The sequence below is a fragment of the Gambusia affinis genome, linkage group LG11 (genome assembly GCF_019740435.1).
Source record: "Gambusia affinis linkage group LG11, SWU_Gaff_1.0, whole genome shotgun sequence".
Classification (NCBI taxonomy): domain Eukaryota; kingdom Metazoa; phylum Chordata; class Actinopteri; order Cyprinodontiformes; family Poeciliidae; genus Gambusia; species Gambusia affinis.
The window spans coordinates 6,755,782-6,780,799 of NC_057878.1; the positions used below are offsets into that span (position 1 = coordinate 6,755,782).

The following is a 25,018-nucleotide window of genomic DNA, read 5'->3' on the forward strand; positions in this document are numbered from 1 at the left end:
TAAATGGTAATGAATGCTTGATTCTACATTTGTGTAAATTATATGGGAAAATTTAAAAGTTACATAACATTTTTGAAAAACACTGTCAAGTAGCGAAATAATGTAGCCAGTTTGTAACAATTTAGAAAATGTACACCAATATGTGGTAACAGCGCCTTCTAGAGGGTAAATTGTGAATCAACCCAGTTCTTAATTATTATTTTTTTGGTTGTTTGTGAGTCATCATGATCTGCCCAAGCTTCGCATTGTGTGAATACATTTTTCAAAGTGCCTAATAATTTGCACCGAGAGAATATAAAGGATTCAACAGCTGGAAGAGAACAAAAGCAAACAAAAAGCCTATGTTTTTTTGTGAACCTGTTGCATCTCTGCTAGGCTGGTTTTAGATCAATCGGATCATTTGCTGGGTCAGGTGCATACTCCCGTGTTTCAGGCTGCTATGTCACAAATACCTCTCTGTTGTGGTGGGTAAACTAGCAGAGACAAAACCAAAGTCCACAGTGTTGACTCAGGGGTGCACAAACAAGGAGCCCTTATTTATAGCTGCCTCTCGGCACACTCTCTCTCTCTCTCTCTCTCTCTCTCTCTCTCTCTCTCTCTCTCTCTCTCTCTCTCTCACACACACACACACACACACCACCCGCACACACACACAGAAACACACAGGCGCCGGACTGAAACACTGGAGTAGAGGTTTGCTCCTTGCTACCGCGGATAACCTGGCGCTGAAAAATGTTGAGGAAACCTCTGGTGAACATCTGTCTGCAGCTGAGCCGCCGCCACCGACATGACGGGATGCGTCGAAGTGCGGCGGGCCTGAGTCCGGACGTCCACCGCCGACAAACATCCACCACCAGCAGCAGCGACACCGTGATGGGCGCCAGCAAGCTGAAAACCATGGACGACTTAGGCGGACCGAGCTTCGCCACTACGCTGTACTGGCTTTTTATTAAGGGATATTTTAAGACGACGCAGCAAATGCAGGCAAGTTGGAAATGCGACGCTAAAGTTGGTCTCCGATTCGACACTTGACCAAAGTCCGGACTACTAGGCCACTAGAACAAAGTCTAGAGGACATTTGAAAGAGAGAAATCAAAATATAGTATTTTTAAAGATATTTTTTGTCGTTGTTTTTGATTAAGTTTGATATGTCAACAACGACAAACCGGTTTATTCTAATGAGAATAAGACAATTAGTGATTAGAGAAACCTTTGCAATAGGCTTGAAAACTCAGGCTTTCCTGGACAGTGCACATTTCTGGCATTTCTGAAGTCATCATCCCTGCCGATTCCGATATTAATCCCCTAAGGACAAATACAAATAGGCCTACATCGTAGGATTATCCCGATTAAATGCACTTCAAAGCAGTGATCTGAAACTTACAAAGAATGTGTTTAAAAGAGCTAGAAGCAAAAATAGTTGGAGTTCTGTTGAATTTTATATAAGAAAAGAAGAATTATTATTATTATTTTATTGTATTTGATCAACTGACCGGATCAGAAGACTGACTGATTGTTGCTGCCCTAATTTAAAGCGTTTTTTTTTTTTTTTGCTTCTTCATCATCATAAATGTGTTTTCAATATGTTTTCAACTACAATAGACAGATGCAACATGAATTTTCAGATTCTTTCATGAAACTTCAATTGCATTAAAACTAGGAGGTGAAGATGTTTTTTGTTTTTTTTGTAAAAAAAAAAAAAAAGCCTTAAATCACGTTTGAACCTGGTTCAAATTTCATTTAATGATATTTCAGTGTTCCTGGGAAAATGAAGACTCCTTTGTATTTCATCTGACCTGCTGGCCTCCTCTGTGGAGCTCTGGCTCTGCCAGTAAAATCTGCCAGTTAAAACACTTTTACGTCACTGCTTGCTCTTCATGTCTTTATATGGCTGGCAGATTTTACTTCCTAATATTCCCCTTTTGAGAAATGAGGGTCACATTTGGTAACACAGTGAAGAAACAAGAAGAATACTGAAAAAAGGGACAGATGTGAACCGGTGGCTTTCTGCTCCTCAAGCAGTGAAAACTTTCTGAATATAAAATGTGTTTCTGACTGACCCACTCTGCCAACATCTACAGCCCATTTCCTATGAATACTAAGTTTAAGAACCAAGGAGGGTCTTGACGGTAATAAGACTTGTGTTTTTTTTTTTTATCCCGAGTTGGTTACCCTGCGATAACATTTTCCACAAGTTTTTTTTTTTCCAGAATCCTTCCACATTTTTAAAACTCCTGCTCAACGTTCATAATAATCTCTTAACTCCTTTTATTTGCTCCCCAGATCGAGCACAAGAGTATCTACGGGAGGTTATGGAAGTCTAAATACGGCCCTCTGATTGTGGTGAACGTGGCCAGCGCTGACCTCATTGAGCAGGTTCTGAGACAGGAGGGCAGACACCCCATCCGGACCGACATGCCCCACTGGAGGGACTACAGGGAGCTCAGGAACAAGGCCCACGGACCCCTAACTGAGTGAGTCCAACACCCCCCAACCCTCAGCCCAACAGCCAGACTCTTCAACGCCTCCGCAAAGAAATGCCTGTAAAAAGTTATTCACTGTTTTATTTCACGATTGAAGGTGTTCTCATGGAAGAAATCCGTTTTCACTTTGAAAGAGTTTTTTAAAAGTTTTTTTTAGTTTTGTTGATCAATATTGCAATGAAAGAGTGAAACATTCAAGAACGGGAAAACATTTTAAAGGTGCTGTACAATTGGCTTGATTGCAGCAACAGATGCATAAAATCACTTTTTTTTAATAAAATCAAATTATGTTGTTTGTTTTTTTGTAAACAACAAAGCAGACAAGTCAAAACGAGACTTAATACTTACTAAACCATATTGATCACATTAGGACTCTACTGACAAAAGAGAGTTACTCCAATGTTTAAAATTCTGGCTTTAAAAGAAACAAAACTCAATCCAACTTTATTCTGCCTTTGCCAATATTGTGAACACATTTTGTCTTCGGTAAGAATCTCTTACCGAAAATTGATCCTGTTCAAAAATACAAAGAAAAAAAACAAAACAAAAACACGAGAGAGCATTCCTTTCCAGGATGCCACATGTGTCGATCTTCAACGAGGACAGAACTACATTCCTGCGGATTCTCCTCTTTCAGGGAGTAATTAAAAAGCTTAAATCAGACGATGAGTGTGTCAAATAAAACTGGACAGGAAGCCGAGTCTATACAGCAGAGAGAGAAGGATGGTAAAGGAGGAGGGAGGTAATTATTCCCCAAAGTTTACCGAGGACATGATGCAGAGCTGTGCATCATGTTCTCACCAATTATCCATCTATTAAGTCTCATCTGCTCTACATGCCAAGCAGACGTGCTTGCTTTTGCAAAAAAAAAAAAAAGCCTGGGAATTAAACTGAGATGAGACCCAACTTATTTAGATCCAAAATATGTTTGTAAATCAGTATAGAAATCAACATTCTTGCAGAAAAGCCTGGTTTTCTGCAGGTTTTATCCTACAGAAAACCTGCAGGTTCGGCCACAGAGGAGGCGGACCGGGACACGTGCTGGTTCTGTCTGGACTGGTAATAATCAGTGCCAGAAAAAAAAAAGGAATATCCCCAAAATGCACAAACCCAGAGCCGTGTTTTATTAGTACAACGGAAAATTGTGGCGAACCAGTCACTCCGGGTAACCACCTACCTTTTACGATGTACTTAAAGAAAAAAAGAAAAAAAAAAGCCAATTAAATGTGTACCTTACTGCACCCAGCGTAGAGAGGGGCAGACGTGGCGCGCTCCAAGGTGAAAAACAAAATTCATTCAGAAGACAGACATTTAAAAAAAAAAAAAAAAAAAAAAGGTTTTCAGACTGGCAGCGTGAAAATTTTACGCCTTGAAAGCTGCGAAAACGTTGTGTTGATAAAACTGAGGAATATTATATGAAACCAAACACAAGTTCATTGAATAAACTTAAAAATGAATGAGGTAGGAGCCCAGTGCCACAAATCCACCTCAACTCACACACTCTTTCACCGCACCGCAGCGCTCATGCCAGTTTTCTCTGCAGATTGCATGGATTTTAGGACAGCATAAAAAAAAATAACATTCAGTGTCGTGCCAACTGCTCGGTGCTTGATGGGAAACAAAAAGGCAAACCATGTGACAGAATCCAACTGATCTCTGTCCCAGCTACAAATGCAATCAGAAAATCAGCAATTTTATCAAACGGCGAGGACAATTTGTGAGGCTATTGAGGCGATAAGAAAAAAAAAGAAGAAATGAATTGTCAGTTTCTTGAAAAGTTTGTCTCAAACGCCTCGTCTGTTAACTGCGTCAGGAATGTCAAAACTTTGTTTTCCATACTGTCAGGAAGAAGCTCTTTTGATGTTGATATTATCAACATCTTTTGATGTTGATATTATGATGAAGAATATTTGTATTATCAGCAATGAAGGCCTGAAGTTCACACTGTTGGTCATATTTAGTGACTTAAAGTGTCTGAAATATAATCCACGGGATGAAGTAGACATGCGATTTGGACCTTGTTGTGAAAGAAATCTCAGTAACTGGTCCTGTTGGGATTTTAGTTGATTTTCCCTGGTCTGGAGAGGTTGTGCAAAGAAAGTCCCCTCTCTTTACGCTCTAACCTTGTTAAATGTGTTGGGAGAATGCCGAGTGGCTCCTTGTTAGCTCAGGAATTTACCTCAGTCAACTCAAATTGGGGATAGGGTTTTAAAAGATGAGGAAAAGCTGTAGAGGGCGCTGTGTATTCCTGTAAGCCGCTGATAGGAAACCCAGTTTTCATTGATGTCTCCCAGCTTCAACAAGTTTGATTTGGGTTGGTGACTTACAGACCTCTGCAAAACAGGACGACGAACTTTCAGCGTTAAACAAAGTCCCTGTGTGTACTGTATTAAACCTTTAGAGTTGTGTCATTGTAATGACATTGCAATGTAGATATTTTTGGCACTCATGAAACAGCTTCTTTAGTTATTCAGAGAGATTAAGAACTTAAGATTTGACACATTTACATAAAAAAACAACAACAAAAAAACATGTCCTTCGGTTTCAGTTTTGTAATCATGGAAAGAGCTGTCGCTAAAGTTAAAATTGACAATGCATTGATATGTCTTATGAGTACATCATTTATGTAAATCATGTCATACATGATTTACAGCACACCTGATTATAAGCCGCTCCCCCTACATTTTTAAAGGAAACACCGGTGTATAAGCCGCATGTGCCTACATTGAAACATGAGATATTTACAAAGAAAGACGGTATACAGAAGGTGTTTTTAAAGTTTTAATAATATGATGTAGCTTTTCTTTCTGAACAGCAGCAATATAGCAAAACAACACTAACAGGGCTGGTTTAAATAAAACGGATAATAATATGTTGTAGCTTTTCTTTCTGAACAGCAGCAATATAGCAAAACAACACTAACAGGGCTGGTTTAAATAACATACGGTTAAAAGTCACGGAGAGCCGTCATCCTCTTCCTCCTGTGCACTGAAACCATGGAAGTCTTCTTCCTCAGTGTCTGTTTCCTTCTTTATCGGCCAGCTCGATTGATTTTAACTTGAAAGCTGCATCATATGCATTTCTTCTTGCATTTTCCATGATGAGGGTCTGTTCAAGCTAATTTTATTCATGCACGAAGCACGACGTTACATTAGTCTTCCTCTACAGATATATTCCAGCTGTCTCACGCTTACCTTTTCTGCTCCAGCGCCCCTACTGGCCGCTAGAAAAAAATACATAAATAAGCCGCATCGTTGTATAAGCCGCAGGGTTGAAAGCGTGAGACAAAAGTTGCAGCTTATAGTCCGGAAATGGTATATGTTTACCTTCTACAAGAGCTCTGCTGCTTGACCTCTCTCATGACCGTGAGTTGGAAAGGGAGTAAAAGAAAAGCCATTAAGAGCAGAGAAAAAGAGGGATGATCTTGCCATTTTTGCTTTTAGCAGGGTCTCTCTTGTCAGGTTGAGTTTTGGCTTTTCACAGAGTAGTTTTTCCTCAGAGGTGAACAGTGAACAGCTACTTTCCCTCTGGACAGATCCTTACAGGTATGAATAGGATCTTGATGTCTCACATAAGCTCCTTCTCCACTGTCAAGTCTCACTCTAACCCTTTAATGTCTGGTTCAGTCCTACCCAAGTTATGTGTTCCTTAATACAGTAGGGCATGAACACTGGGCAGGAACGTGGGCGGCCCGTGAGCATGCAGGAGTTTTGGTTGTTGCTCCAATGATGTTGTTTGCAGCAACATTTAGCAATGGAGAACCTCAAGGTTGTGCTTTTAACGGACTTGAATAAACCCAAATATTTGTCTTATATCTTTGTCTCATGGTAATTCATTGCTGGCCCAAACACAATGAAAACAATTCAGGTCAGCTGATTAGTTTCCTATGCATACAAACATGTAGATGCTGGGAAAGATAAAAACTCAGGACGATGTTCCTCCATAGTGAGCAGCTTTCTGATAGCAGACGTCAAGTCTGCCAGTCCGCTGCGGTGGCTGAGTTGTTGCTGAGTAGCTTTTAGTTTCTGTTCACACATCGAAGATGAGAACCTCCAAGACAACTGCAATCGGGGCAACAAATAAACACGAAAAGAGAGTCATGAGCAGGCAAAAGAAACCCAGAAACAATATTTATCTACCAATTGGGTGTTTAGAGGACAAAAAGGAGGCTCAGGCAAAATCTGACATTGTTGACGTCCAATGGCAACCAAAAAAGAAAATAAAGAAGACATTTGACAATACTGGAGTAAATTAGTAAACCATAGGAAAGTGTGCTCAATGGACATAGTCACCAGTCCTCTAGCAACGTCAAAGCACAACTCCCAGCATGCTTTTCTAAACACTCTTATCTCTTCCTGCCCTAGATAACACATCTCACATGCAGGACTTGTTAGGAAACATTCCTCTAAGTGACAACACCCTGGGCTCACGATGGAGGATCGAGACACTGACTTGTTGGCAACATTTCTAATAACATCTTGTAGGCCAAGAAATCCTGTCATCCCTCCGTTTTAAAGAATAGCAAGGGTTTGGAAAGAGTGCAATAATATAAATTATGTTATAAGTCACAAGTGTATGCATTTGGATTCTACGTTTTATAGTTTTAGTGTCAACCCAATGACCATAATAAAAGTTTTAGTTTTGTTTTATTTACTCTGTTTTTACTTTTCTTTTATCTGCTAGCATGTGTCCGTTAATGGGAAATATAAAAATCACCTTCAGGATAATTCCTACCAGTACCTTAAAACGATTTTATTTGTAAAAGCCTGATCCCTCCTGGCTAATTCATGTCCCCCCCTAGAGAAATAGTGTTGTTTTGCTTCTGTCAGAGCAAAGGCGTATATGTCACGATTCACCAAGAACTGTGTCAAATTCATTTGTTTTATTACTATAAATATAACTCAAACGTAGTATCCTCATAAAATGTAATAAATTGGGTTTTTCAAGATTTGAATAAAAAAAACACCTGACCCAAATACGGTACATAGTATGTGAGATATAACTGAGAACTGATGACGAGTGACATACAAACAGCTGTAAATGTTTCAAACATAACATTGCTGTTATATCTCCAAAACCATAACTTTTCAGGAAGTAAACAAACAAAACAAAACATCCCATTTTTAAGAGTCTGAGAAAGTACAGAATTTGATTTACCTACTTTCAATGTTAGCAGAAAGCATGGAAAACCAAACACAAAATATTCTCTCTCCCATCGCCTCAAAGGTGCATCCGTTCCTTCTTTGTGTCCTCTGTCCTTCCATCTGTCCTCTAAATTTCTTTCAGTGTCCTACTTCCTTTCTTGCATCCTCCTAGCCCTGAAAACCCTGAAAAGCTGCGTTTGCTGCACACGTACGAGAGAGAGAGGGCTTTTGGGAAATAACGAGCCGCTTTCATAACTCAGTCTTATGACAAAGTGTGTTTTTGCTCCAGGAGTGAACTGTTCTCATAGCTGTTCTACTCTAATGAGGGATTTCTTGTAAGCACATTTTGTGATTTGTAAAATCTTTACCACAGGGTTTGAAATCTACGATTGAAGAGATCAGCCTTTTCCTGGTCGACTCTGTTTTCCGGTTTCCTTGATGTGCAGCACGGCCAATTCCCATATTTAGGGTATTGAGTCTGGGCATGCAGCTCATTCTTATCCTGGAGACTCATATGAACAACTCTTTTTTTTTTTTTTTTTTTTTCTTTAGTCTGGCAAGTGAACCATTTTCAGTCTGCTATTAATCAGAAACTTGGCGTTTCGGCTCTGCTGAGTCTCGTATCCTTCAAGCAACAGATTCCACAGAGGAAGTTGAGCCAGCTTTGTGTCTCAGAATACTATTAAGAAATCAGATACCCGAGGAGCTTTCCTGTCTGTCAACAAAGGAAGCATCATTTTGTGACTGCTTTACATGCTCTGTACCTGCAACACTTATTTTTCCCAATGAGGAATTACCTCCCAATTCCATAATATACAGTGAACCCTCATGTACTTCATGGGTTCTGTTAGACCCATGAAGTACTTACCTTTACTTTTTACAACTATTATACAGCATAATTAAATACTCGACATTGAAACCAAAGAACAAAACCTGTTTTCAGGCCTAAGCTTTTTAAATTTTTGAACAAATAGAACGTTTTCTTACAAATAACTACAGTAAAATTATCATTTTAGTGATCAGTACGAAGTACAGTAGGTCAGATTGTGACTCGTGTATTTCCAACACAGTCTCACTCCCGACTCGTCATATATTGACGCATGGGCAGGTTCCCTTAGCGTCACATGTTGACGCGTCGGGTACCCCCTTCGCGTCAATAATTGACGAGAAGGGTTCTCTCTTTGAATGCTGTACCGCTCCCTAAGCGTCCAAAACCGACGATCTAGGAACAAATAAGATAACACAATTCGTGCATAGCTGATGTATTTGTAGGTTCTTAACAATTTAGTTAATTTTACTTCTGTTTTAAAAGATCCTCCGGTTCTCTGAAGCCGCGATTTTATCTTCATTTCTGCTTATTTTTTAACAACAGACACAAATATTTTAATATAATAGAATTACAACCGTTTCACTGATGTCATCGTAACTTCATGATTGTAAATAACGTAATATTCTCATTTGTACATAATAATAAAAAAGAAACAAATACGTATTTGGAGTCTATGAGGTTACACATAGGCTATTAGCGGCATGCACCTCCGAAGTTGTTTGAAGTCCATTAGTAATGAATTTGAATTTTAATAAAAATATTTAAGAAGAGAGAGGGTGGATTTTCTTTTGTGATTACATGCCAAACGGTTCTATAAACGTTTGATTAAAATAAAAAAAGGACGGGTCCCACCCATCCATAAATCGAAGAAGAAGAAGCTGACGTCATTGCATGCGACATTGCACCCCCGTGAATACAAACCTGAATCTGTCAAAAATGGTTTTGTACTGTAAAACAAAAAAATACTACAGACTGTTACGTTATAAAGTTGCTGATTGCAGTTTTAGGACTTAATGGCAGTAGGACTGTGCCGCGAATGGTTGAAGACATTTAGACATGTTTGTAACATGTTTTTTATTTTTGTTGCCGGGAGAAATACGCGGGAAGCTAGCTACATTAGCCTCTTGGAGCCCAGAGAGTTCGACTGAACCTGCACTTAATACATTTAATTAGCTATAATAAAGTCACATAACTGTCAATCGTCATGCTTTGTTGTAAAATTTGAGGGTTGCTATAAATACCAGTGCTCCTAGGCAGTGACGATCCTTAAAGTTTTGTCTATGAGCCCCTGTCTGAATACACTGATTGCAGCTAGGTCATGTACTTGAATCAAAAACGAACTTGGGTCCTTACATGCAAAGTTCTCTCCACCTGTCTATGTTGAAATAAATAACTTCCGAAATCTGAACATTTCTTTTGTTTTTTTATGTCAACAGGTTCTTCTTTGATCTGATCATCTGACATATATTTCTGCTGCTTCATAGCACCCACAAAAGGCACTTTTAAGAGCCACGTCTGTCAAATCTGTCATCTTTCTTGTCATATCTGCATCTTTGTGTCCTTAATTTGTCTATTGTTCTTTACTTAATTTGTCAACAGTTCTGTTTGTTTGTTTGTTTGTTTGTTTGTTTGTTTGTTTGTTTGTTCATCAGTAGTCTTTGTTTTCTTTTTTGCACTTTGCTGTCGTTTTTTGAGTATGACACGCCCCAAATTCAGGCCATGCACGCAGTGTCAAACGCCCAATCAGGCAAACAGAAAAACGTGTTTTGTCTGCCACCAGACTCTTTCCACAAAAAAAAAACTGAAAGAAAAGGTTCAGACATTCAATGGTCAGTGGAGGGAAACAGTTTTAAAAAACAGGAACGTTTCCCGCGTAATTGATTCTGCGCAAATTGCAGTAAGTATAAAATTTTAGACTGAAAAGCAAAATGATGAAAAACAACTGCTCTAATAGGATGGTGGGTTTAAGCAATTTGTAACATGTTCTTATCAATTGCAGGTGCGCAAACTTCATGCCTTAGGCTATAAGCCTATTTTATTTTTTGCAAAAGAAGAGAAGTCTTCCAGCAAGTGGGTAGCAGACGTGATGACTCATTTGGAGTCCACTGCTACTTCAAATAATTTTCTTCAGAAGATGCAGAGGGCGTATGAATTTCTCCTCTCTGTAGGTAAGGCATGTATGTGTGTGAGAGTGTGTGTACTTCTGTAATGCGTTATATCAAGTCCACAGAGAGCGAGCAAGATATGTGTCTATAGATATTTATTTCTGTTTTCTGTAAAATTATGTCTTTCCTAGACGCGTCTGTCCCAGTGCAGCCCCACACCTCCACGGAACAACAGCTTTTTTTACCCAAAGAGCAGTGGGCTGGTGAAAATGCTGAGAACCTGGTCTATGAACCAGCAGAGACCATAGCAGAGGAGGATCCAAAGATTGCACCACAGAAACAGGAAGAGACTGTGATTGTGCTTGATCTGGTTCCTGTTTCTCCTCCTGTTATTCCATCTTCTCCGGCTGTCCAGAAGAAGAAAAGAGCCAGAAGCACCTCTCCAGCTGCCTCTGCTTCCACTCTGCCATCTGTCTCTCCTGTAGACCAGCCATATCAACAAGCACCTGCTGCCCATGCCATCTCATTAAGTCAGGGTGGCCTATTTGAAAATAAGAAGAGAACGCGTAAGTTTTGTTTTCCTTAGTCCTGTGACTATTTCTTTTACATCCATCCATTTTTTTACACCGGGGGTCTGTATGGCTGCTGGTGCCTATTTCCAGCAAGAGACGGGGTTCACCCTGGACAAGTTGTCAGTCTGTCACAGGGCAACACAGACACAGATGTCGTGGAAAAAAATACTATTTCCAAGCACTGTTCAGATGAAATTACTCAGTCAGGTTTATTCATATATTGTGCACAATACAGAGAGCTTGTAGGACAATCAGTAATGAAGCAGGTCTGGATGAAAAGCTCGTCAAGCTCTGTCAGACAGGGACAACACATGAGTTTTATATCAACGATAAAGAATTAACAACATAGGGAGAGACAGTTTGGTTCTGATGCAGCTGTAAAAAACAAATTCCAACCTTCTACATGTAACCCAAATAGTTCTTTTGGTGAGAGTTCATAAGCATTTCATATAACATGACTAGCAGATGTGACCTTATTGTAATTTTTCCATGACACATACAGGACACACAACCATTCACACACACACTCACACCTAGGGAGAATTTAGAGAGACCACTTAACCTGACAGTCATGTTTTTGGACTGTGGGAGGAACCCGGAGAACCCGGAGAGAATCCACGCATGCAGAAAGACCGTGGGCCAGGAATCGAACCTAGAACCTTCTTCCTGCAAGGCAACACTTCTATCAACTGTGCCACCGTGCATTTAATGTACATTTCTGTTATACTGCCCTCAAATTCTGAAATAATAATAATGCTTGCCTTGGCCTTGTTTGTGAACCTTTGGACAAGCACACAGTATTTGTTTTAAGTTTAACTGCTCTGAAAGCATAAAGCAAACATTTACAAATTTGACACAAGTGGGCAGTGGGAAAAGACACTGCTGGAGATGGAGATTAACAAAGATAGCGACAAAGCTTATCCACTTTGTTGCTATCTTCTTAGATTTTTTTCATACTCCTCTACAGACTTTTTGTCAAAACAGCTGGCAATAGATGTAGCCACTCTTTTTTGTATGATGGAGACTTGTAAGTCAACATTGCTCTGAAGCCTTACTGTAGTCTGTCTGTCCTGAGCAAGCCGCATAGATTGCTTTCATTCCCCCTCCCTTCTAGAAAGACTTGCAGTCAGTCTAACAGTTGTCTGTCCTGCAGAATACCTGTGGCAGTAATCAGAGCAGAGCAGACCCATTACAATTTTGTCAATATTACAAATAATTTACATATTTGTAAAGCAGAATGATGCTATTATCAATACTCACTACAATGCTTGCTATTCCAACTCCTGACTCACCACCGTGTGGGGCAGTGGGGCTGAGTGAGATGGTCATATACCAGATTGAGTGCTGAGGGACATGGTTGTAGTATTATTTCATATTTTTGTGTTAATGACTTTCAATGTTAAGTATTAGAAAAACTCAACTACCGACTTAAGCACTAAAACAAAATTCTCACAGACACAGAAAACCTTTATAGACAGTTTATAAGCAGCGAAAACTTGTTTTGGGTTTAGTTACACTTTAAGTATTAGTTTTTCCATTTCTGTGGCCACTCTAAAGTAGTTAAGTATTGCTGATATTTAACTACTAATAATATAATATCGACCTATGACCTAATTTGAGAAAATGTGTAAGTCCATGTAAAGAAGAGTAAAGTTTAGAAGGATTATAAAATATGAAATCACCACACTAGTTTTCATTTTTCAGTGTACACTCTGACTTTAATTCTTATTTTGTTTTTATAACTGTATTTTTTTCCTTTTCTTGTCATTAAGGTTGCCGGAAATGTAGTAGACAAAAGGTGTTCCTGTTTGAATCAATCACTGGGCACAGGACAAATGCGGTAAGACTAAAAGTGTTACTAATGTACACTCTCAAAGTTTATCCCCACCCCAGTCAAACATGCCAAGATAGACTGAGAGACATTGCCACGTGTGGAGATGAATAGATGGGGGAGGGGTGATAAGTGGTGCTGTGGTCTGCAAAACTTTACTTATAAACTTTGTGGTTATATTTACTGACATTCCAGACTCCTTTTCTTTCTTTCTATTTGTCTTTAATTTTTTATAAGGACAAAAAGGGCATTACAATATGAATCAGTAGTACTTAAACCACATAAGTCACAACATCTCTGGTATTGCAGAGCGAAACAAATTCACACAAAAAAGTCAGTACTTGCACAGAAACATAGAAGCATAGAGATAGAACTCCAAATAACATAATTAAGCCTTTTATCATAAAAGAAATGCAGATTTGGGAGTTATTTCGTCATTCTAAAGGTAACCCATGATTCACCACTTATCATCCTTCAATAACGTGTGAAAACAACTTCCACACTTAAGTATTTTAGAAACACTTTCTGGGTATGTTGTGTCCGATGATTGCTTTAATTAATGAATTTCTTTTGTTTTATGTGATGTCTAAGGCAAAGAGGAAGTAAATATTAATTGGTTGCCCTGCTCTGCTTGGTGAGAAGTGTTTTTTTGCGCTTATTAGAAATATTATTCTGCTATTTCAGGGAGAAGTATAATGGAAAATCAACTTTTGGAGCTGTATATCATGTTATAATGTCATCAAGCTTTTTGTGGCCTTTTGCCACAATAGCTTTTCCTTGGCTTTTCAGTCTCTAGCTGAGATAGCGCCCTACAAAGCATACATCCCACATGCAACCCCTCAAGGCTAGTGGCAGCAGCAATTGGCAAACACCTGGTGGAACAGCCCCTCTGCTGAGCTCATGTAAGGGATTGCTTCTCAGTCCAACGCTTCTAAGAATGGCTGTAGACCGCTTAATGGAGGAGTGATGTTGTGATGACATCCTGAAGGCAGAGTGTCAGAAGAGCAGATGCTGCTTAAAGAAACAGTTACCCATTTTCAAAGGGGTTTATTTGTATCTCCAATAGCCATTGCCGTAAACATGGCTACTCTTCCTGGGGTCCATAATTTAAAGTGTGTAAATGGCAAAGTGACATTTCTTTTAAGTCATGTTTGATAGAATACCTATCAAACATGTTACCTTCATTTTTTATAACAACTGAAGGTAACAGACTTACTGTACTTTAGTATATTATGAAAAGGCACTATGGTCCTATAAATTATTTAATACTGTGCCTTTTATAATTCATACAAGCTGGAAATTAAATCTTAAACTGTCACTTTCTTTGTGTTTTGATTTTTTTAGACTTTTCTAAACAACTAAAGCACTATGAGAGATTTTTCTTGTTTGTGTAGTAGTAAAGAATGACTGTGCAGTCAATTTGTAATTGGACACTTAATGATAATTCAAGATAATATTGTATCTTAATATTGGGACACAACCAGATGTAAGTACTAGCTGTTAATTGGGGGGGAGTTAGGCAGGGGAAAGTCTTTGGCTGCACAACCTGTCTTTTAGAAAGATAAAATTATAAATTTTACAGCACAAAAAATCCGCAACTTGATTTTATTGTTTTTGATCTTTTCTAGCGGGAAAATCTGGGATGACACCTGGGAACCTGCAAGTAAATTCTCACATGTTGCTGTCCCCCAAGAGCCACTTCCTTCAGACAACAAACAAGTCCTTCCATGATGTTGCTCTTTCTTTTTTTGTGTTACAAAGTTGTAATTTCCATGTTTCTATAACTGCAGTTTGACTATATTGAAAAGTTTTCTGTATAATATTGTTTTCTGCTTAGGTTGGGCTGTTTATTGACACGTTTTTGTCATGTTCTGTAAAAGAATAAGTGATGCTGGTTGAGTCCCTGCATGACCAAGTTATTTTGCCTGGATTGAGGCTTCAAATTTTGAACAGTATCGTTTGTACATTTTGGTTTGTAAAAGTTAACCTAACGTCTTAAATCCTTTAAACATGGCACTGTACACATTTATTTTTGAGTGTTTCGAAGGTTGATGTGAATGTACAAAGTATAGTCTATTAAAACTGAAAAAATATATATAAATATAACTTAATTTCAATATAACTAATTGGAAGTTTTTTCATTCCAAAAAGCTCTAATTTCAACATCACCTTTTTTGTGTCATGTATTTTGTCAATCGAGATTGCATTTGTGAAATGCTATAATAAAATTGCTTTCAAATGCAGTACAATTACTTTTTAACACTGAAACTTTAAGTGAAGTTACTGATGAAGAGCATGATGAAATACATTTTAATGTCCAGATCAACTGACTGTAACATCAACACATTTTAATAAAACTATGTCACAAATGCCATGCACATGTTGGAAAAAAACACATACATACATACATATATATTTATATATATAAACTAAGCCTGTAATTTATATATAAATCATTTATATCTATATATTGATTTATATATATTCCAGATCTGATCTGTCAATACCAAATAAGTCCTTTTTTTAAGTACTAGATGTTGCTGGCTACATTTCCTTAAATGATCCAGCATGAAACAAGTCTAAATAAAGCTGTTTAGACTGAAGAGAAACCTGTTTCAGACCTGATCTTCCATAATGTATTATCAGAAACCATACAAAATATTTCAGAAGCATCACAGCTCCGCATAGTTCTAGAAGTTTTTGCACGGCTGATCGGCAAGAATTTGAAATGGAATCCAGCCATTGGACGGCAGACCGGGTAAAAGAAGAAAGGAACGCATCGAGCTTCATCAACACATTCTACCTTACAGGACTATCTCGGGGAAAAGAGGGCACAAATGATGTTTGACAACCTTATTTGTCAGTTGTGAAATAAGGTCAAGTTAGTTGTCAACGAAACACTGTGAAATGTTCCCTCAAAATGTAGCTAAAATATGCGTATGTTACAGAAAGAGTCATAATAAGATTTACAAAAAAAAAAATTCAGTTTGCCCTTTTCAGTGCCTGACAAGCCGGCCGCTGTTAGAGGTTGGTCAAGTTTCCCCTATGTATTGTCTTGAAGGCATGACGCCTGGTTAAACTGTACAATTGATTGGTTTCATCCACAATTGCAGAAGTGTGTGAAGCTATGTTATGTTTGTTTTGTGTTTCATACATAGAGGATTAGCCAGTTGACTTTGTTGTGGAAGGAAAGAAATTAAAGCGTAGATGTCGGTAAGACAGTAACAATTCCAGTGCGCTGGACAATAAATGCGCACGCAGCTCCACCATTGCGCTCAAACTAATCACACATCAGATGACAAATGCCAAATATACAATACATACTTACACTGCTTACGCTAATGGTAGTCTAAAAATCTAAACCAGTAAAAACTTCATTGAGATAATATGTCGGGTTCCCCCGACTCCCGACCTTTGACAGTTTAGCCAAGGACAGAGTGCAGTTCACTGGTTTCTTATCCAGTCATAATGCGCACCTGAGCACTTGGTGCGTAGATATTTTCCACTTTATGAACAGAGAACAATTGCGGAGCTCACTATCAATCAGCATAAGAACAATAGATGTCAGAGTATAATTTGTGATCTGGACGCTGGAGCAGGCGCTTTGGAGCGTCTAGCGCAGTTGATACGCTTCAGCGAGAATTTTCTCCTGCTGAGAGGACTGTGTGCGGCAACAGGTTTTACGGACTTCTGATTACTTCCTTTGGCGAAATGTTATCCGATTTCAAAAACGTTCTCACTGTAAAGAACAAGATAAATGTTCAGCTTGATGACTACAGCGTTGACATAAAATGCACTTAAAAGGCAATATTATGTGACGGGCTACGAAAAATAACTGCTCCAAACTATGAAGTGAGACTGTGTTGGAACATTTCAACCTTCTCTCCCTTCTTCATTTTTTTTTCTTTTTTAGGTGGAGGATCAGAAAATAACTTATTGGTGTTTTACAATCAACACCTGGTATGAAGTGTGCTTTATCCTCTGAGTTGCACCGCAGAGCAGCACAAGAACATCCAGCAGAACAGCATCGGCTTGCTTTTATGAGAAAGAGTATAATGGAGGCTGCCGCTTCTGATATAAACCTATTTATATTTTCACATGGCCTTATGTACAGTTTTATACATTTATTTGTATGTATGTCTTTATAGTAATATATGTAATATGAAAAGATGAATATATATATCAAATATAAAAATACATCATCATGCATATATATATTTGAGGAGTGATGTCCCAGTTATCAGTGATTGTCCATGATTGGAAGGAAAAATAATTGACCATTTCCATGACATGAAGTTCAAAAGAGGTGACTAGATTCTGTTACAGAAATGAATCCTGTTAGTTATATGTATGCAATTATAACTAATTTTCAAATGACCTTAAAGAGTACCTAAAAGCTGAAAAATTTATTTCTTAAAACTACTTTTTGTTATGTTTGTCCAACATTTTAATGTGGTTCATTACTGGCTTTTTATCAACTAATGGATTCAGAACATATCCTACTTAGTAAAGAGTCCACAAAACTAGATGCTTCTTAGTTTATAAAATCATGCTTGATGAATTTCTTGTATAAATGCATGTCATTAAACAAAATCAGAACCGTGAGTACTGCAATAAAAATATCTATTTGACATGTACTGAAACTAATTTATTTTTAATACAGAAATTGACAGAAAAATTTAACAAGCATTCAAGTGACCACAGACAACAAAGTGTTCCACCACTATACACTGTGTGTTTATTGAATTAAGAAATAAGTCAGAACTGCATGTGTTAATAAAAAAAGAAAAGAAAAGTACAACATCCAAAAAGATGTCTTGGTTATGTTAGTACAGAATCACTGCGACTGCTTAATGTAGTGTTCTAACCATTTTTTTTAATGCGAAACATAAGCACAAGTGCTATTTTTACATTTGAAGTAAAAATAGTAACTATAACTAGTAACTACAGTAAAATTACCCCTACTATTACCTGGAAATACAGTAGATATGCAAAAACATAAGTGAAAAAGAAACAAAATGAATGACATGCCTGCACAAGTAATCACAACCCTAGTAAGCCCTTTTAGAAAGTAAAAAGTCACAAACATATTAATAAAAAAAAAAAAAAAAAAAAGAATCAACTAAATAAAACACTGCCAATTTGGAAAAATGAAAGCACAATAACAAATTGTAAGGTGTCTCTTTGTGACTTATGAGCAAACATACTTTACTTGTGACATATTGGTCAATACAGAAGGAGCCGAACACTGTCACACTAGTGTAGGTTTTTGTCAGCAGTACATGCACAAATGATTACAGACTATTATCAGAAGCTTCCGAGTCACTACCGAAGTCGTCATCAGAAGTATCGTCAAAGCTAACACTCTCTGCTCCTGACAAAGTCTGTAGATAATATTCTCTTGCCTGCAGTTTCATCTGTTTTAAGTGCTGCAGCTCTCTGAGGATGATGCTCTGGAGACCTCCTAGACCTTCATCATTTAGGGGACAGGACGTACCTTTAAAGTTGAACATAAGTAAAAATAACAATTAATAGAAAATTTAGATGCTTTAACTCTTGATAGGTTTATACATTACTTAAAAACATACTTTTAAATTTGCCTCTCGATAACAGGCGGGAAAGCTCCTTTAGAGTGTCTTCATAGGATGAGAGAGATTTCCAATGACGGTCCATCTCTTCTACAAGGATCCTCTTTTCCTCTTCCAGTCTCTTTACTGCCATAATGCCATCGAATGCCCTTCTTTTTGTGGCAAGACTGACAGAATCTGAAATGCATTTATGAAAAAGACAAATTAACTCAGTTTGATTTTTTTATAAAGTTTAGGTCAACACCTGGAGTATCTAGCCACATTAACTGTCAGGTATGACGACAGTAAAAAATTTGTTAGTATATGTTTATTTACCACTATGTGGTTGCTGCCATGGCAATGTTGTGTCACCAGACAGAATTTCTTCCAAAGACAGTGCTTCTGTGCTTGTAACAGTCTTGTTGTAGTCTTCTAAAGCCAATGCTAAGATGTTTTTCTCCTTTCTTATTTTGTGACGAGCCTTGGCACGAGCTTTGTTTCCGTCTGTGTCTTTATAAAGACGCTGAGAACGCCTTTTTATGCTCGCAGCCAGAACCTCAATTCTGCCTGCCAAGGAGTCCGGATCAGTTGTGCTAGATGTTGCTGATGATGATAAATAAGGGAAATGCAGTTAACAAAGAAGTACTTTTGGAACTTCCTCTAATTTTTGAACTGTATAAGCTCACCTTCTGCCCAATCCTTAATATCATGGACCCAGACATTAAGTTGACTGTCAGTCACCAAAAGCTCAGTTTTTAAGGACTCCAAGTTCTGATGTTGTTTTTGAAGAGCTTTTGTGGCCTGCATTGTCAATTTCAAAGAAATAAAAAAATCTGATCACAGCATATATAATAATTAACAAACATCAGGAATTTCACTACCTTCTGATATCGATGGGTTAGTGTGGTGGCCAAGTTGTCAAGTTTTTGCTGATTCCAGCGCATGGCCATAAGAGTCAGCATGTCTGTCCGTCCTGCAAACAGAAGGAAGCCCACAATAGTAGAGTTTTTCTTTATCATAATTAGTTATAATTTCAGGAAAGAGATCTTTGGTCTTCTCACCAGCTTTTGACATATGTTTTGTCGTAACAGCGATCCTTGAGAGAAATGCATTGCACTGCTCAACTTCTTCCCCTAGAGTCAAGCCAGCACCATCTTGATATGCTCCACTCCACTTAGCCTAAATAAAAGCATGCACACACAAACAATATCAACCTAGTCAACAATGTTCATGCAGTTATGTTCCAGCAAGGTTATTCCATGTCTAGTCAGTGTTCCTTACCTCACATTTGAAGTCATGGGCTTTGGCATGGAACACCGAGAGGAATGGCTTCATTTGAAGCAGGTGTTGGAGCTCAGGACAGCTTTTCAAAACTTTCTCAAGATATGGCCAGTACTTGCAGGTTACATCCATGCAAAAAAAAGTGATCCGTCTGTTGGCCAGCCTTTGCTGCAAGTACAAGGGGTATGCAAATATCTCACCCCTATACATGTTCAGGGCACAAAGTAGCACCCCATGTCTGCACACCGCTAGCTCCAATCCCTCCTCGTCCAGTTTGCTGCTGGATTTGTGAGAGGTTTCCCTGGCTGCTGACCATTGCCCACCACAAACACCTCTTCCAGAAATCTAGAATGCAAAATATTCAGTCAGGCATGCTGTCATTACAGGCTAAAAGATTACTGTCGTTATACATTTATAATCTGCAGTCTTACATGTTTGGTTGATTTGTGTATATAGTCCACAAATTTTCTTACGTCTTCATCCTTGGCTATGAACAGGTCCTGAAATATAGCCTGTTCCTCCGATCTGAAACCCCCACCCCCAATAAAAAGCACTTATTAGGTGTTATGGTCCACAGGTAGTGAACATCACTAACTTATACAAAGTTAGTGATGTATAACTTCATCACTAATACATTTACAAGGTATTGTACACATTTTACAATACCTTGCTGCAGTCTTGAAACGGTAATGCTTGCGGTTTCCATCCACTGAAACTGCAAGCATATCCGGGGTACAAGCTTGACACTTGAAGGGATCCTTCCTTAACATTTTATCCAATTCATATCTTATAGCTTCCCACTCAAAAAAACTTTTCAGGAAGCTGTCAGCTGAGATCTTTCCTGTCTGTTTTAAAATGAGAGACAAATAAAAAAAATAAAATAATAAAAACATAAGAAAGGACATAGTTGTCCAAATCCCAGGCATCAGGATATGTGTTCTTCAAGTTTTAGGTGTGTCTCTGGCACAAAACATCTCATTCAATAAATTTTGATGTTACTACATATGATCTAAATGATGAATGAATGAGGTGGTACATTAGCCGTTTGATTCAAGTGTGTTTAACCAGTTACATCAAAAGGTTGAAGAGCATAACTACTCAAGAATTGAGTCAGACGGCCTTTCTGGGATATGTATGTCAAAGTACTCACACGGCCAAAGCGGACGGTTCGTTGGTCAAACATTTTAAGAAATGCTTGACAGGAGAGACCTGGTGCTGCCATCTTCATTTCTTCAAATGTATAAAGCACATCAGTTGCATATACAGTGGAAAAGTGAAGGGTAGCTGGCCAGTAATCAGTTAAATTTAGATCGTGTACTCCACATGTCCAACTAGCCTCACATCCCTCACACCCCAGCTCTGGCATGCTGAGATCATACCGACCTAAAACACCAAAAAAGTGTAAAAGTTGTAATATTTGATTATTTAATTTAAATTGTTTGTGACATTATGTCACAAACAATTCCTTGTAGTCTGCAACAAATATAGTTAATATTTAAATTTTGCTAACATTGCTTTTTATTATGTTTTGGTTTTGATTCATGAAAAAAATAAAGTTATTCATACCATTGATTGTGACGACAGTGACAGCCTTTCCTGCTTTGATCCTCAAACACTCTGATGGACAATCACAGATTCTAACAGGGATCTCCACAGGTACAAATCGTGCTAAAGAGGTTAACATGTTTAAAGTATGAATTCACCTAAACTGTATTAACACATTGTAACTAAGATATCCAGAACCAGATGACCTAAAAACCAAAACATTCAAAATACAGTCAAAAGTTAACAGTAAGAAAAACATTCTGAGGAGTGTTTAAACAGTACAAATAAAAAGCTTAATTAATACCTTAAACTTACCATCATGGCAAAGAGTTGCATTTAAAACATAGGTAGTTGGAGGCAATGGCTGGAAGAAGCCAGCTATGATGGTTTCTCTGTTGTGAAAGACATGTCTAGTGTGCATCATCACATCACATTTTTCACAAAAGAAGGGGTGTGGTAGGCAATCACGACACCGAAGTGCAGATGGATTTTTTCCACAATATTGGCATAAGTGTGCTGACACACTTTGCTGAGCTGCCATGGTGTTAACCAGACGGGGTCTTTCTGCTTTCCAACTCTCTGAAAATAGGCTTTTTCTTGTGCTCCAGTTTGTGGAAGCCAGAGGAGCTTTTGGCACTAGTGGTTGACCTGCATCATCATTCAGTGAGCTCTGGAGTTCTTGTAAAAAAGTCGCTTTTAAAAAATAAAAACATTTTTTACATGTTAGAAAAGAATAGCAAATAGAGAATGCTTAGAAAAAACAAAATATGATCTACTACTGACATACCAACAGTCTCTGGAGCAAAGGCAACTTCACACTGAATGTTAGAGGGATGAGAGGGACACCTGGTCTTCTGACTGTGGGGCGCTATAAAAATAAAATAAACAAATATAAAAGTAAGGATTATATCAAACATCTTACTTAAATCCACATTTCGAAGTCCAATTCCAATTTAATAACTGTATTACATTCCCATATCTTAAGATTAAGAAATGGAGGAACAACACATTTGTTTGTAACCTTTTGTAACAAGGTATGTCTCTAAATACATACTGCTGGAAATGCATTCACTCAGTTTCAACTACATTCTACCGTATGTCAAAACAGAAAAACTCCTCATTTGTGTTAAAAACTAACGTTATATGTTGTGGAGTAATTTCTATTCAGCATACTATTACCGTGTAATTGAAAATAATTTTGTGCTGGGGAAAGTTATCAAGCCTCTAGGAAATGGTGATTTGTTTCAAAAAGCAGATAAATATGAACATTACAGATGTAAAAACAAACAGAATCAATTACTTGGTTAAAAAAATATTTGCCAAAATATCAAGTAATGAATGCTTTAATTTACTGATATATGTGTCAAAAATAATCTACATACATGTTTTAAAAGAAGTACTTACTCTTAGGTAATTGATTTCTTGTTGATCTTGGCCTCTCATACATTTCGTTCCCATCTTTGTCCCTTTTTCTCCACCTTATTGTGGGCTCAGGTATCTGCATAGGTACTTGATCTTCATTTTTCTTCAGATCAAAGAGCAAGTCATCAAGTTGTTGAAGCTCGACATTTATTTTTTGCAGATGTATATCAGTATCCAGGACCATTAATGGATCAGGGATGTTTGAGACACTCATGGTAATGAACAAACAAACAAACAAACAAACAAACAAACAAACAGAACTGTTGACAAATTAAGTAAAGAACAATAGACAAATTAAGGACACAAAGATGCAGATATGACAAGAAAGATGACAGATTTGACAGACGTGGCTCTTAAAAGTGCCTTTTGTGGGTGCTATGAAGCAGCAGAAATATATGTCAGATGATCAGATCAAAGAAGAAACCTGTTGACATAAAAAACAAAAGAAATGTTCAGATTTCGGAAGTTATTTATTTCAACATAGACAGGTGGAGAGAACTTTGCATGTAAGGACCCAAGTTCGTTTTTGATTCAAGTACATGACCTAGCTGCAATCAGTGTATTCAGACAGGGGCTCATAGACAAAACTTTAAGGATCGTCACTGCCTAGGAGCACTGGTATTTATAGCAACCCTCAAATTTTACAACAAAGCATGACGATTGACAGTTATGTGACTTTATTATAGCTAATTAAATGTATTAAGTGCAGGTTCAGTCGAACTCTCTGGGCTCCAAGAGGCTAATGTAGCTAGCTTCCCGCGTATTTCTCCCGGCAACAAAAATAAAAAACATGTTACAAACATGTCTAAATGTCTTCAACCATTCGCGGCACAGTCCTACTGCCATTAAGTCCTAAAACTGCAATCAGCAACTTTATAACGTAACAGTCTGTAGTATTTTTTTGTTTTACAGTACAAAACCATTTTTGACAGATTCAGGTTTGTACTCACCGGCGTGCAATGTCGCATGCGATGACGTCAGCTTCTTCTTCTTCTTCGATTTATGGAGGGGTGGGATCCGTCCTTATTTTTATTTTAATAAAACGTTTACAGAAACGTTTGGAATGTAATCACAAAAGAAAATCCACCCTCTCTCTTCTTAAATATTTTTATTAAAATTCAAATTCATTACTAATGGACTTCAAACAACTTCGGAGGTGCATGCCGCTAATAGCCTATGTGTAACCTCATAAACTCCAAATAACATACATATTCGTTTCTTTTTTATTATTATGTAAAAATGAGAATATTACGTTATTTACAAGCATGAGGTTACGATGACATCAGTGAAACTGGTGTAATTCTACCATATTAAAATATTCGTGTCTGTTGTTAAAAACTAAGCAGAAATGAAGATAAAATCGCGGCTTCAGAGAACCGGAGGATCTTTTAAAACAGAAGTAAAATTAACTAAATTGTTAAGAACCTACAAATACATCAGCTATGCACGAATTGTGTTATCTTATTTGTTCCTAGATCGTCGGTTTTGGACGCTTAGGGAGCGGTACAGCATTCAAAGAGAGAACCCTTCTCGTCAATTATTGACGCGAAGGGGGTACCCGACGCGTCAACATGTGACGCTAAGGGAACCTGCCCATGCGTCAATATATGACGAGTCGGGAGTGAGACTGTGTTGGTATTTCTCTGTTCCTCTGACTCTGACGCTGCGCCTCACTTCGCTCTCTAGTGTCTTTTTCTCCTGAAGCCTGAGGTGCCGGTGAGTTTTTTCGAGAGAAGAACTTAATTATCGGTAGTTGTTGTTGCTTTTTTCTCTTCTGGGCAAAAATATTTGCCAAAATTTGCCAAGCTGCATTACGTATATTTAAATACCGTAACGTTATTGGCGCACAGGTAGAGAAGAAGCGCTGAGAGTGTTTAGCCAATCAGGACGCAGGACACAATGCACTTAAAAAAAAAAAAAAAAAAACTGCTCAAAAAACACCGTGAAGCAGCGAGGCTGTGAAAGGTGAACCGCGTTACAGCGAGGGTTCACTGAACTGTCAAAATGACTGTCATTGTGTGATACAACTGAGTTTAAAATTAATTGTGTCGTCCGTAAAGATATTGCGTTACGGACTATTGCCTTGATAACGTGAAACCCCAAACAGGAACTTTTGAGGGTAAGGTGCAAACCTTGAATCTTAACAAAACCCCACCATGTTGTCATAAGTCATATTCCAGTCTTTTAGGATTTTATTTTTGCTCTCTGGAAGGCGATCTTTGATTTTGCTAATCCCGGT

The 25,018-nt window shown here is 38.0% G+C and overlaps 3 protein-coding genes across 5 annotated transcripts in view; 2 read left to right on the top strand and 1 right to left on the bottom strand.

Annotated features, from left to right (window-relative positions):
* Positions 1-617: 617 nt before the first annotated feature.
* Positions 618-25,018, top strand: part of si:dkey-91i10.3 (cytochrome P450) — a 34,240-nt gene continuing 9,839 nt past the window's right edge. The window contains exons 1-2 of the mRNA XM_044132796.1: positions 618-984; positions 2,284-2,474. Of these exons, the coding sequence (XP_043988731.1) occupies positions 733-984; positions 2,284-2,474 (443 nt within the window). The 5' untranslated portion in view covers positions 618-732. The remainder of the gene's footprint in view (positions 985-2,283; positions 2,475-25,018) is intronic.
* Positions 9,400-11,481, top strand: LOC122840418. The gene is made up of 3 exons (XM_044132800.1): positions 9,400-10,353; positions 10,456-10,624; positions 10,753-11,481. The coding sequence occupies exons 1-3, from the start codon at positions 10,153-10,155 to the stop codon at positions 11,145-11,147; spliced, it is 765 nt and encodes a 254-aa protein (XP_043988735.1). The 5' UTR covers positions 9,400-10,152; the 3' UTR covers positions 11,148-11,481.
* On the bottom strand, positions 15,555-25,016 carry LOC122840417. Of its 3 annotated transcripts, none has more exons than XM_044132797.1 (8): positions 20,963-25,016; positions 19,813-20,657; positions 19,593-19,710; positions 19,413-19,504; positions 19,218-19,332; positions 18,868-19,134; positions 18,553-18,729; positions 15,555-18,461 (listed from the first exon to the last, which is right to left on the bottom strand). In XM_044132797.1, exons 2-8 carry the CDS (start codon positions 20,020-20,022, stop codon positions 18,259-18,261), a joined length of 1,182 nt encoding a protein of 393 aa, XP_043988732.1. In that variant the 5' UTR covers positions 20,023-20,657; positions 20,963-25,016; the 3' UTR covers positions 15,555-18,258. The 3 variants fall into 3 exon arrangements, with proteins under 3 accessions (XP_043988732.1, XP_043988734.1, XP_043988733.1); XM_044132799.1 differs by having other exon boundaries at positions 19,813-20,337; positions 20,479-25,016; XM_044132798.1 differs by having other exon boundaries at positions 19,813-21,195; positions 21,379-21,408.